The sequence below is a fragment of the Physella acuta genome, unplaced genomic scaffold (assembly GCF_028476545.2).
Source record: "Physella acuta isolate Inbredline_101_S28 unplaced genomic scaffold, ASM2847654v3 ptg000052l, whole genome shotgun sequence".
NCBI lineage: Eukaryota > Metazoa > Mollusca > Gastropoda > Physidae > Physella > Physella acuta.
The window spans coordinates 134,451-149,011 of record NW_026731572.1 but is presented as its reverse complement, the minus strand read 5'-3'; the positions used below and the strand labels follow the sequence as shown (position 1 = coordinate 149,011).

General features: G+C 34.2%; 1 protein-coding gene across 1 annotated transcript in view; it reads right to left on the bottom strand.

The window, feature by feature from the left end:
- Positions 1-666: 666 nt before the first annotated feature.
- The window catches only part of LOC131946480 (phagosome assembly factor 1), a 31,820-nt gene continuing 17,925 nt past the window's right edge, over positions 667-14,561 (bottom strand). The window contains exons 4-15 of the mRNA XM_059307262.1: positions 11,602-11,645; positions 11,284-11,363; positions 10,988-11,067; positions 10,183-10,286; positions 9,977-10,089; positions 9,268-9,344; positions 8,617-8,757; positions 7,907-7,989; positions 6,916-7,027; positions 5,042-5,173; positions 4,583-4,695; positions 667-3,786 (exon numbers count right to left, since the gene is read on the bottom strand). Of these exons, the coding sequence (XP_059163245.1) occupies positions 4,618-4,695; positions 5,042-5,173; positions 6,916-7,027; positions 7,907-7,989; positions 8,617-8,757; positions 9,268-9,344; positions 9,977-10,089; positions 10,183-10,286; positions 10,988-11,067; positions 11,284-11,363; positions 11,602-11,645 (1,044 nt within the window). The 3' untranslated portion in view covers positions 667-3,786; positions 4,583-4,617. The remainder of the gene's footprint in view (positions 3,787-4,582; positions 4,696-5,041; positions 5,174-6,915; positions 7,028-7,906; positions 7,990-8,616; positions 8,758-9,267; positions 9,345-9,976; positions 10,090-10,182; positions 10,287-10,987; positions 11,068-11,283; positions 11,364-11,601; positions 11,646-14,561) is intronic.

The following is a 14,561-nucleotide window of genomic DNA, read 5'->3' as shown; positions in this document are numbered from 1 at the left end:
GATATCAATATTTACAATAGACATCAATATTCGTCAAAAAAATGTGATGAAATAAATTTTTCTTTTTAAACATACAATTGTATATAAAACAACTTATTTTAATGTTTACATATTATTTAAACAAGTATGTTTACATACAACTGTATATAGAACAATATTTTAATAATGTATGTTTACATACAATTGTACATAGAACAAACTCGTTTAAAAATGTATGCTTTAAATACAATTGTATATAGAGTAAAACTTCAATGAATTAACAAATAAATAAAAAAGATAATTAAAAACCATATTATAATTTTACTTAATGAAAATAAAAAGTAAGCCTTAATAATTATGATGTGGTAAATGGTGTTAATTGCTAATTACTTGATAACTATTAAATATAATTTTTAAAATCCAAATAATGTCTTTGGAATAGTGGACATAAAATTAAATAAAATGGTGTGAAAATTTAGGTTTTGTAAATGGCTACCCAGAAATAGAAATTAAATTGTGTGTGGAACCAGAACATTTTTTTTTTTGTAAAATCAAACTGACCACTCACTTTGAAGGTAAGTATCTCACATGACAGAAAAGGGTTATGGGTGAATTCTGCAGCTAGTGGAGAAAAGAATTTGTCTGAATTTTCTTATAGTTTGAGATCACGTGGTACTCTTTGGGGGGGGGGGGGGGGTGTAACATTTAGATCTGGTAACATTTAGAGTTTCATAGACATTTAATTGAAGAGGTTTTTTTTAAAAATTCAACTAAAATGGCATGTCAAGTCATTTCTGTGCAACATCATAGAACATGTCAACAGCACATTTTAGTTTTTATAAATAGAGGTAAAAAGAGTTGCTTTATTACAAGTGAATTAGGTTTATTCTGTAGCACTTTTGTTTTAGATGGGCCTAAAGCAACAGATATTTTGAGAAACAAAATATTATCCCTCTAAACAAAATACTAAAAAAAAATGAAATAAAAAAAAAAAAACCATATCTGATGTGCTATAAAAATACTGTAAATTCATGGGTATGCTGTTTTCTCTGACAGATAAATGGAGTGCTATGATAGAAAGCAGCCACAGGCAGCAGCACACTGTTTTATCACTGTTATTCTTCTCAGCTGCATTTAAAAAACAGACTTATTATTTCTCGACCAACTGTATGTTAACAAATAAATAAAACATCTGAGAGATCATGAGAGAATACTTGGCTGGTTCACACCTAGCAGCCATCACCATGGAATGCCCCTATAAGCTGGAACCTGAGGTCAAGGTCACATGATGTCAGGTGGTACAAAAAGGTCATGACCCTGGGACTAGCAGAAATGTTATAAAAAAAATACAACCAAAATGAATGTTTTATCATACTGAAGTCAAAGAGAAAATTCGACATGGAAACATTCCCATATATTTACAAATATCAAAGTTGAAAGAACATTTTCAATTTTTCTTTTTTAGTCAAAGTACCAAGTGAGTCATTTTTATAAACATAATATATATACAGGCATGAAGATATAGGCTGCCATGACAAATGGAAACCTTGATTTTGTTTGTTACATTTACCAGAAGAGTAACGAAAAATATTAAAAATTTTTTTTTAGAAATTACAGTTTGCACACAAATATGAAAAGTATTAGAAATGATTAAACCTTTAAAATGCTAAAGCAAAAAAATATTTTTAAATTAAAAAGGATTTAAAATGATGTGGTTTTTGATAGGAAATAAGGGAAAACTTTTGGGAAGAAAATTACACCAAAATTCTTACAAGAAAACTACTGAACCTGATTTTTTTTTCAGAAATCGATTTGTCCAAATGTAATTATGCTGATTAAAGAACTCTTTCTAAAAATGCTAATAAATTAATTATGCCTTACTCCATTCTAAGTACCACTGCAATCTTGTTTTTTGGGTTTATCAAAAACCTTTTAAATTTTCTTTTCTCACTTATAACAGATAACTTGTTAATATATAAAGGTTACATTTTTAACAAGTGCTGTAAAACATGTTTCCAAGTTGGAATCTATTAATAATGAGAAAAAGGTTAAAATTGTAATAAAATAACATGACATAGTTAAAGAGCAAAATCACATTCAAATGATTGACAATTATTGTGGACACAAGTTTACTTTTCAAAATTAGCACTCAGTCAATTTTTACTGACATGCACAGTACATGTTTGATGTATGTGATAACAACACAGAGTAAAAAAAAGAAATTATTTGTATGAAAATATTGTAACTGTTCAAAAAAAAAAAGAAAGAAATAGGCACTTAAGTTTTCTGCAAGAGGCAAACATACATCTAGTTGGACTTGAAAAATATTTTTGATCAACAAATAATTCAACTTAGAATTTCTTTTGTGTATTATTTTAATTACAAAATTGACCAACAAGGGAAATACACTTAGATATCTGTGTTGAAATAAGATTCTGATTTCTTCTGGCCATTTAGGAATTAAAAAAAAATGGTTACTGGAATTAGTATCAGAATGTAATTATTACCTTTGATAAAATTGTGTAAAACAAATATGTTGTTTTTAATCGTTAGAATACGATTACCAGATTTTTAATGTTTTCGTATTACCGATGGCTTTAAAAGAAAGTAATTTATAAATATAACTGCCCCAGATACTTGATTTTGTATCATGTGTTTTCACTTTTGTAGAGACAAGTCATTTGCTACAATACAATCAAACCTGTAGAATGGTGCACTGTTGTTGAGATGCTTCATTTGCTGCGGTACAAGTAAACCTAAATATAGCATCCTTACCGACACTTTCAAAGATTTTAAACCTTTTATTTTGAGCCAAATCTAATTCTTTTTGACATCATTCATGAAACAATAGTTAAAGCACTCGCTCTGCTCTCTAATTTATTCTGACCAATAATAATCGACTAGGTATAAATAAATTAATCACCAAATCTGGTACTCAATATTTACAACAATATTGATGCCCTAATTTTAAAACCTTGAAAGTCTGTTGTCATTTATCATTATGCCTTGCTGATAATTTGTTTACTTTCCTAGAAAAATATAATGCCTTGAGGTTTTTAAAAACTGTATGATAAATTTATTAAGTATGTTAATAATGCTAAGAATAAGCCTAGATTAGATAATATGATGTTAATAGTAGTACTATGTATATATTACAATACATACTTGGCTGAAATCAAATTAAGTCATTGATTAGCTCAACAACCTCTTTACCTATACATTCTATACATAAACATTTTGGCATTTTTGCTTGTTTTTAGATGTTGTTTTATTGATTTAGAAACACTAAATTTTCTAGAATTTAGTTAGGAAGAAATTTGTAAGAAAATGTATTTTAACAAATATTACAGGTATTACTTGGTAGTGTGAACCTAAGTAAGATTATTGCCAGGTTGTAAAGAGACACAGTTTTCACAATGGCTGTCATATGAAGATACATATACAGCATAATAAAGACGTATTTACAGCATATAAGGATACACGGTGACCATCTTTTGACAACAAAAGACACAGTTATAGATCACTTTCATTTATGAAATATGAAGTTACATATCTAAGATCTCTGAAAATTTCCATGATTCTACTTGAATTCACAAACTTATTCAAAACTTTAATTCAATAATTTTTTTTTATCCTCACTGTCAGATGGAAAAATATTGCCCTGTGACAAATACCTGTATAAAAAAAAAACAATTTCTTTCTATAAATTGGAAATTAAAAAAAAACCCACATAGCACAATAATAACAAGTTGATTCTAGTATATTTAGTTTTATTGGAATAAACTGAATCCATCTGAGTCTGGTTGGCTGGAAAAATAGAAGAAAAAAATAAAGTAGGGGAGATAAGACTTAAATTATTGAATTTAAATTACACATTTTAAAATTCTCAAATACATTTCTGCAAATAATGTTTTAACATTATTTTCTTTATTAACAAGTATATATCTAACAATAGAAAAGAATGGTGAAACTGAATTTCCCTATTAAGTTTTATGACTTAAAAAATAGGGTGTCGCTTGACATTTAGTTTTATAGACGTTATGGTAAATATATACGCCAAAAAGGACAAAGCCTCATTTTTATACTTACAAATTTTATTTTTAAAATATATTTTAATTTGTGTTATTTTGCAGATTCTTCAACGATACTTACCTGACTATAGAAATGGGTGCTTATTGTTTGTTGTACACATTTCATTTTAAGTTTCTAAGTCTTTGATAAATATTTTTCTTTGTACTAAATTAATTTCAAGCAATAATAAAATAAGCAAGATTTAAAAAAAATATAATTTAAAATATCAGCTTGGACAACGTGACAGTCAAGCCAGGCTTCTATTATTTGCCCAAATATTTCAACATATCAAATTTTGACATGAGTGTTATGGACAACGATCCAACTTAAAGAAAAACAATTACAGCGAAAGGTGAACATGACATTACAAAAACAAAGCCAACTAGGTGGCTATTTGATCATAAACACCTTTTATTTAAAAAAATTTCTAGGCTATCAATTTAGTTATGTTGATAACTGAACTAGGTATCAAATTAAAAGTAAGTAAATGTAAGGCGACACCCCATTATATATAATGTAGTTGTGTACTAACTTTTACAAGAAGAATGGAAATCTTGTGTGATGAGGTCAAGAAGATGCTGCAGGGTCCCTCTGAGCAGAAGAGTGATATAAAGTGACTGATGCTATATGCTGGTTGGACATCACCTGCAAGGAATGACAGCAAATAAAAATTTAGGAGTCTTACTTTGAAATGTCAACTAAATCTGGGTAAAATTTGACCACGCTGTCCCCAGCACACAATAGCAAACCTGAAAATCTTGAAGTGAACTGAATCTAAAAGCAAATATCAGTTGACATTAAACTTACACTACATCAATGAAACTAGAGTTTGGGGAAATAAAGCTAGCAAGATTAGTGTTATGAACACAATCCCTTATAAGATAAGTTTAAAAAAAATAATGAAAAAAGTGGTTACTTAGAATCTGCAATATTTCTTCTAGCAGAATACAACTGGCATAATGCAAAAAAGCATGAATAAAAATATAACCACCTCAAAAATCATATCTTGCACGCCATAACAGAATGTTGAGCCAAAAGGGTTACTGGTGTTGGTGGAGGCTGATCTGTTGAGGATGACAGGTCGATGCTTCGGACTGGTCAGAATTTTTTGGACCTCATCCCACTGGTGGATTAAATTTTTTTTTTTAAATTTTAGTTTTAAGCAGGCTTTAAAAAACATCAGTTAAAAAGAAGGCTTTAAATAATATCAGTTTAAAGTGGGATTTAAAAGCAATTTCAATTTAAAGTAGGTTTTAAAAAAATAAAATATTTAAGTAGGCTTTAAAAAAATAAAATATTTAAGTAGGCTTTAAAAAAATAAAATATTTAAGTAGGCTTTAAAAATAAAGTAGACTCAACACAATTAAATTGAAAGTTAAGAAAAAGTAGGTGAAATTATTTTATTGTTTATTGAAGTAAAATGATTTTTAAATGAAATCCCTTTACTTGAATGTGAAAGTAAATATCAATTAACATAGAATAAACTTCTATTTCCTTCAATGGGTTAATTAAGCTAGCTACATGATGTCATTAAAACAACTTGGCTAATGCTGTAAAAAAATAATTTTTTTTTTTTTTTAAAGTTTTTAAAGTCTGGTGGAAAAATATATGCTGTTTTAATATTTATTTTGATGACTTTAAAAAACAATTTTTTATGTAATAGGTTGTTGATGTTTATTATACCTTATATACACCATGGATGATAACCTTTGAATATTCTATAACAAGATAACACTGTCTAGACTTACTTTCGAGTAAACTGTGACAACCAGCTAAAGCTGTCTAGACTTACCTTGGAGTAAGCTGTGACAACCACTGTCTAGACTTACCTTTGATTAAGCTGTGACAACCACTGTCTAGACTTACCTTGGAGTAAGCTGTGACAACCACTGTCTAGACTTACCTTTGATTAAGCTGTGACAACCACTGTCTAGACTTACCTTAGAGTAAGCTGTGACAACCACTGTCTAGACTTACCTTGGAGTAAGCTGTGACAACCACTGTCTAGACTTACCTTTGATTAAGCTGTGACAACCACTGTCTAGACTTACCTTAGAGTAAGCTGTGACAACCACTGCCTAGACTTACCTTAGAGTAAGCTGTGACAACCACTGTCTAGACTTACCTTAGAGTAAGCTGTGACAACCACTGTCTAGACTTACCTTTGATTAAGCTGTGACAACCACTGTCTAGACTTACCTTAGAGTAAGCTGTGACAACCACTGCCTAGACTTACCTTAGAGTAAGCTGTGACAACCACTGTCTAGACTTACCTTAGAGTAAGCTGTGACAACCACTGTCTAGACTTACCTTAGAGTAAGCTGTGACAACCACTGTCTAGACTTACCTTAGAGTAAGCTGTGACAACCACTGTCTAGACTTACCTCAGAGTAAGTTGTGACAACCACTGTCTAGACTTACCTTGGAGTAAGCTGTGACAACCACTGTCTAGACTTACCTTAGAGTAAGCTGTGACAACCACTGTCTAGACTTACCTCAGAGTAAGTTGTGACAACCACTGTCTAGACTTACCTTGGAGTAAGCTGTGACAACCACTGTCTAGACTTACCTTAGAGTAAGCTGTGACAACCACTGTCTAGACTTACCTTGGAGTAAGCTGTGACAACCACTGTCTAGACTTACCTTGGAGTAAGCTGTGACAACCACTGTCTAGACTTACCTTAGAGTAAGCTGTGACAACCACTGTCTAGACTTACCTTGGAGTAAGCTGTGACAACCACTGTCTAGACTTACCTTAGAGTAAGCTGTGACAACCACTGTCTAGACTTACCTTAGAGTAAGCTGTGACAACCACTGTCTAGACTTACCTTAGAGTAAGCTGTGACAACCACTGTCTAGACTTACCTTGGAGTAAGCTGTGACAACCAGCAGATCCTCCTCAAGCATGCTAGACTGGCTTTGTGTGGCTTTGGTTGGTTCTATGTTGATTGGCAATTTGAATTCACAGCGACAGTAACTGGGAACATACACAAAAAAGAACCAATTACAGAAAGCATTTGATATACTGTCACTAAAAAAGCATTTTAGTGATTTATTACAGTTGTTATGTAATGGTAAGATAGTAATCATTTAGATACAGTTACACTGCTTGTAAAACATGCATGCTGGTAAGCTTTTAAAATAATTAGCTTTATAGTGAAAAGTTGTTTTTCCCCCCCACATGATTCAGCTATTTTTGTAATAAAATCTAAAAATTCTTAATGTCATTTAGTAATTGCACCAAACTTGATGAAGTGGCAAAAATCTGTCTTTTTCCAATGTCATTTTATACACTGTTATTAATTGTTTTCAATGACTTACATATTAAAGTTATAATCCCCACTGTTTTCATTGACTTACATATTAAAGGTGTAATCCGTTTTCAATGACTTACATATTAAAGGTGTAATCCCCACTGTTTTCAATGACTTACATATTAAAGGTGTAATCCGTTTTCAATGACTTACATATTAAAGTTGTAATCTCCACTGTTTTCAATGACTTACATATTAAAGTTGTAATCCCCACTGTTTTCAATGACTTACATATTAAAGTTGTAATCCCCACTGTTTTCAATGACTTACATATTAAAGTTGTAATCCCCAATGTTTTCAATGACTTACATATTAAAGTTGTAATCCCCACTGTTTTCAATAACTTACATCTTAAAGTTGTAATCCCCACTGTTTTCAATAACTTACATCTTAAAGGTGTAATCCCCACTGTTTTCAATAACTTACATATTAAAGTTGTAATCCCCACTGTTTTCAATGACTTACATATTAAATAATAATCCCCACTGTTTTCAATGACTTACATGTTAAAGTTGTAATCCCCACTGTTTTCAATGACTTACATATTAAAGTTGTAATCCCCAGGATAATTTGTGTGGAGCACAAACTTTTTAACCCTGTGAGTGACAGCATCAAACAGGAAATCCTGGAGATGTAAGGAAAAATTTTAAGGGGAGACAATCAGCAGATTTTTAAAAAATAAAAAAATCCTACCACACACTTCTTGCACTACATTTGATGCAGGTCGTCATTTTAAAATAATTTTAAAATTAAAGTTGTTTTGCTTCTGACAGCAATGAAAGTTGTATTTAATTGAAGATAAATTGAATTTTTTTTCTAAACTTTTTTTTGGTTCAAATATAAAAACTGCACAGTTTTGCAATTCACAGTGAAGACATGTAAAAACAAAATATATTTTTACAGCAATATAATAAAATAACAGCTCTAGAACATATTGGGATTGTTTAAATGGGTTGAAATTAGGTAAATCGTTTAATTATTCTAAACGAATTTTTAATGACATTACTTTTTTTTTTGGCAAGTTATGAAATCTGGTTTTTTTAACAACTGAAAAAGTTTAAGCTTTAATGTAAAATCAGTACATAATGGTTTATAAAAGCTCAGCTCAAAAGTTGATAGGTCGACCTACCCGATTCAAACAGGGCTAAAAAGTATAACTTAATAACCAACCGCACCCAAACTCAGCTAAAAAATTTAACAAGTGGACCTATCTCACCTAAACACAGTATAACAATGTAAAAGGTCGACCTACCACACCCATGGTGAAGTAATTAAAGAAGTAATCAGCACTCCGAGATCGCACATGCTTGTGAGCATCTGGCAGGTGGATCTTCATCTTGTCCTCAGACTTGTAAAACTTGCGGCTGGGGCAGCCTAGGCTACTCACAACATCCTGGGGAAAGGGAAGAAATAAAAGACTGCTAGAAACTGCCTACACACCATTACACCCAACTGCTAGAAACTGCCTACACACCATTACACCCAACTGCTAGAAACTGCCTACACACCATTACACCCAACTGCTAGAAACTGCCTACACACCATTACACCCAACTGCTAGAAACTGCCTACACACCATTACACCCAACTGCTAGAAACTGACTATACACCAACTCACTGATACAACAATATGTAATATAACACACCACCATAACATTTTTTTAAAAGAAATCTATATGTATTTCCTATTTATTTATTCTGTTAAAAATAATGTACTCAACAGTATTGGTTTTTAAAAATTCCCAATATTTAAAACTTTATTAGCACTATTTATGTGGAAACTAGTGAAGTAATTAAAAATAATAACATTTTTAAAAGTTCCTAAACTAGAATTTTACCTGTGGGAGGTCCCAATATGTAACAGCTTACCTGTACAGGGAGGTCCCAATATCTAACAACTTACCTGTACAGAGTCCCCAAATCTCACAACTCTAACGACAGATTTTTTGCTAGGATCCACCAGTTTACCCTGTATGTTTCCTAAAACGAAAAAAAACACACAATTAAATTGATATTAACAGAGACAACTCAAAAATAAAACTGCTGCCTTGTAGTTTGTTTTTGGTTGGACAAATGCTATGGAAGCAAATCCAAAAAGAAAAGCAGGCTGAAGTAGGAGTCAATGGCCTAATTGGTGCATAGCCAGTTGACATGTGTACTTAATTATGTTGGAGGGAATCCCTTTCAACACTAAAAATTAAGAACAAAGAAGAAGAATATTAACAGAGTCTAAATACTATAAAAATCAAGTGCATAATTCCAGTCTAAAATCAACATCCATCTACTTATGATTATATAAAGGGTAAAGTTTGGCTTAGAAATTTCTATGCACAAAAACAATTGATCTGATCCAATTTATCTTGTTACCTCCCCTAGCAGGTTGTAGTCTTTTGTTCTTACCTTCAGTGACCAGAATAAACTTCAGCCCTGAGGTAACATTGACATCTCTGAGAACCTCTAGACACTCCAGGAAACAGTTGCCATAGAAACACATCTTTGTTCTTACCTTCAGTGACCAGAATAAACTTCAGCCCTGAGGTAACATTGACATCTCTGAGAACCTCTAGACACTCCAGGAAACAGTTTCCATAGAAACACATCTTTGTTCTTACCTTCAGTGACCAGAATAAACTTCAGCCCTGAGGTAACATTGACATCTCTGAGAACCTCTAGACACTCCAGGAAACAGTTGCCATAGAAACACGTCACAGGAAGTGCAGGGGCCCTGGAAGATTGCAATGTAAACAAACCGTATGAAACACATTTAACAATTAGAATACTAAAATGATTTTATATAAATAGATGAGAGGAGGCTGACCTGGCATCTGTCAAGCTGTTGCCAGCATAGATACACATCCTGGCCACAACAGGGGACATGCCATTAGGAAACTGTAAGGAACCCAGGCCATGGGCGTACTTTGGCTGGATGGGAGAATGAAGTACAAGTAAGTTAACACAGTGCTGTTTAGCACACAGACATCAATACTAGAGAATCACATATGGAAGACATAAATACAAGTGAATCACACAGAAGACATCAATACTAAAGAATTACACACAGAAGACACAATACTAGAGAATAACATACAGAAGACATCAATACTAGAGAATAACATACGGAAGACATAAATACAAGTGAATCACACAGAAGACATCAATACTAGAGAATTACATATAGAAGACATCAATACTAGAGAATTACATATAGAAGACATTAATACTAGAGAATCATACATGGAAGACATCGATACAAGTATCACACACAGGACATAAATACAAGTGAATCACACACATACAACATCAATACAAGTAAGTATCACACATACAGGACATAAATACAAGTGAATCACACACATACAACATCAATACAAGTAAGTATCACACATACAGGACATAAATACAAGTGAATCACACACATACAACATAAATACAAGTATCACACACAGAGGACATCAATACAAGAGAATCACACACAGAAGAAATAAATACAAGAGAATCACATACTGAATACAGCAACATTAACATTCCATAGTATGGTACAAAGTTACACAAACTAACACTTGTAACACAACCCCGTAGTAAATGAAAGCAACAGAGAAGACTATTAAGAAAGTGAAACTAACCTCATACTTGGAATTGATGGGGAAATCAAATGAAAGACCTCGGAAATTCAAAACAAAAAGTTTTTTTTCTGCAATGTACACTGAGGAAAGAAATAGATACAATGAAAACCCTGAAAAGTTGGACCATAATATTCTTGTATAAAACATCAGGTATAAGTCATCTTTTTGCAGTAATCTATGTATCTGTAGACTGTTTATGATACAATGATTAATGCTGATTAATGATTACGTGTAAGTATATACATACAAATTCATCAGACTGGTCGCTAATTGACCAGATTCTAATAAACACTCACCGCCCGGGTGAGTTGCACCAAAAGACTGGTCAATTTGTTCAATGGTTGGCCGAATCTGTGGTGTGTTGAATGGAACTCCGCTAAATCACAAATAAATAATTGATGACAAAATTGTAGGAATGGAACTAGAATCACATACAAATGTATCAATAACTTTAAAATTATTTGGGTTTAAAAGAAGAAGCCAGAGCTAAAGAACATTAGTTCCACCATAGAACTAATCGTATACAGCATTTGGGTACTCAACAGGCATCATTGCTAATTAGCTAATTGAAGATAAATCAACTGTTAGAAGAAGATATCATCAGGAGGACTTACCAATATTTCAACTTAACTTTGTTCATACTGTTGACTTCAATAATCTGAAAAAAAGAAGCAACACTTCAGAACAATGTCAGATGCTTTAGTTTAAATATATGGATTTATAGATAATTCTTTTTTTCCAGTGTTGAATCTTCAATTTTTATAAGCTTTTACTTAGGTCCCAATGTATGTTTGTTTGTATGTAGGTTTCTAGTCTTTTCACTCAATTCTGACCTACTTCATTAAACCTTTCACACATTTTGGGAAAAATGCTTTTACCACAGAAATTTTTAAAAATTTCATTTTCTTATTTTTAATGCAATTAAAAGCTTGTTATTATGAAGTTGCCTTAGTATTGTGTTTAAATAAATTAAAGAACAACAATGCAACTTATGTTCCAAACATCAACTTGTATTATAAAAACCATATTTTCAGCAGTTATTGCCCTTGCAATGTTAGACAAAATCTATATCTAAACAATTGGCTATGCAAGATCCTAATATCTTCACCTTAACATTTAGAACAACTGGTATTGTAGGTGTTATGGACATTGTTTTGTATTTAACAGACTACTAAAACTGGTACACACAAATCAGAGGAAGAGAAACACTTTCGGACCTGATAGTGAAATACAGTCATGCCCCCCCCCCCCCCCCCCCCCAAATTTCTGTGACCACGGCATATAAAGAAACTGTAGCCATCCCTGTGACCAGCCGCCTTTATTTTCCTCATCTTGAGTCAGGTACCCATCAGAGCTGGATGGACTCGGGGACGTTCTACTGACTTCAGCTCAGGATCCGAACCCGAGACTTTCAGGTTAGCAGTTTCGTGCGCCCTACCGCTTTTAAATCCTCATATTACATTCACTCCCAGCTGAATTACAACAAATTCATATCTTAAATCTTTTAACTTGTCTTATGTGGACAAAACTGTTTTTTTATGACCAACTCGCTCGTTATACCAGGGGAATGTTTATTGACATTACTTAAACATTGTCAATCTCAAGTCATATTATAACGGTCAGCCTCACCCGTAGAAATAATAGTTCATGTGTGTATACGAGGGGGTGGAGGGGTCAACGGTCAGTATGGCGCGAGACTTGTCCGCGAACTGTCTCAATGTAATTTTTTTTTCCGCCCCGGAAGATAATGTTCGTGACAGTGAGAAGGGGAGATAAAAAAAACCAGCGGAGAGTAAGGGCGGTAATCCACGCGCCGGTGTGTATACAATGCGACGATAAATAAAAGCTTGAATACGCATTAACTGATGACGTCAAGAAACCGGAAGTAGAAATAAGAAATCGATAGCCAACTAAAATAAGCTTGAAATATTTCCGTGCTGTCGTTATGACGTGCACTTCAGAAAATGAAGTGATATGTGTTTACAGTGTGGTGGGGTGGGTGGGGGGTGGGGGTGAGTACTACTACTATTCCGCTGGGAGTGCTGGTCTGACATGCATCTTTTATCGTTTAACATGTCAATATCTTCAAATGGTGTCAGTAGAGAAGTATCGAAACCCTTTCTGAGCGTGTTTGTATTGCTGGCTAACCTAACCAATCCCATAACCCTGGTCTGATCACACCCCCAACAGCAATACGGACATAAAAAGGCCAGTAGGTCATACATTAAAGTATCGGTTACTTTTTGTGGGTATCGAATTAACAGGGATAGTGTCAAGAGAAAGGCCAGGGGGTCAGATTAGGGTAGAGATACTAGTATTTTTAAAAATAATCGAATACGTCCTGTTCAGGTTTTCATACCAGAAACTCCCATACAATATCGTATAGTCTAACGGTTCTTTATTTTACGGCTGAGGTTATATAATGATCGAATGGTAGAGCGCTGGACTCCTAAACCGAAAGTTGGACCCAGGGTTCGAGTCTGTACGATGTCCCTGAGTCCACCCAGCTCCGATGGGTACCTGCCTCACGTTTGGGAAAGTAAAGTCGGCTGATCACAGTAACCCAATCTTTTCCCTGATTCACAGAAACAGAAGAACTCTACTTCATCTTCCCCGTGGATAACTCAGGTCCAAAGGGGAAACTACTTTTACTTTCAGGTTGTATAGCAGTGGTTCTTAACCTTTTTGGAGGCACCGAACCCCGCCAGATTCACATGCAGATTCACCGAACCCTTCTTAATAGTTCAAAGCGTCCGCACTAAAAACTCCAATCATGAATCTTATGAGTCGGGTGTGTGTCTTGACCTCCACCGAACCCCTGAGACTGACTTACCGAACCCCCGGGGGGTTCGATCGAACCCAGGTTAAGAACCACTGTTGTATAGTTAGGCCCAAGGTGGCGGGCTATCATTCGATTAGTGTCGTGTATCAATATACCTGTCAACATTTTCCTTCACTGCGGTACAGGGCGACACACAAAACAAAAAAACAACCCCTGACACAAATGTGGGGATAAATATATATCCAAACACCATAAGCCATCTGTATACCAGGGTGCCCCCAGATGCCGGGGGCTTGTCTACATAGATCTACAATACAAAAAAAAATATCCCCCCTCTCCCCCAGTGTCCAGCCCGCCCCCCCCCCCCCCTTATGGCCCCAGCACGACAAGTGACCATCTGTGACAGGAGGGGCGTGAGGCGGTGTTTGCACAGTGTTTGATGGCGCTAATTGCTGACATGTGCCACCCCCCCCCACCCCACGTCCCCACCCACTGCACGCCTCGCTGCCCAGGCTAAAGACGGCGCGAGCCTGACCTTTGATGCCGGCCCATTCATTAACATAGGAAAGACGAAGGGGTATAAAAAACATGGAACACAACAAGCTGGACCTCACGACATTCGGCTTAACGATATGGGAGGGGGATGAAAACATAAGGACATGGGCGGGGGAGGGTGGGATAGTTGACAGTAAACCATCCAATACATCAACGTCAAACAATTCCATTTAAACAATGGTTGACATTTTAGTGATGGATTTGGTTTGTATCGAGAAGGTTTCATAAGTATTTAAA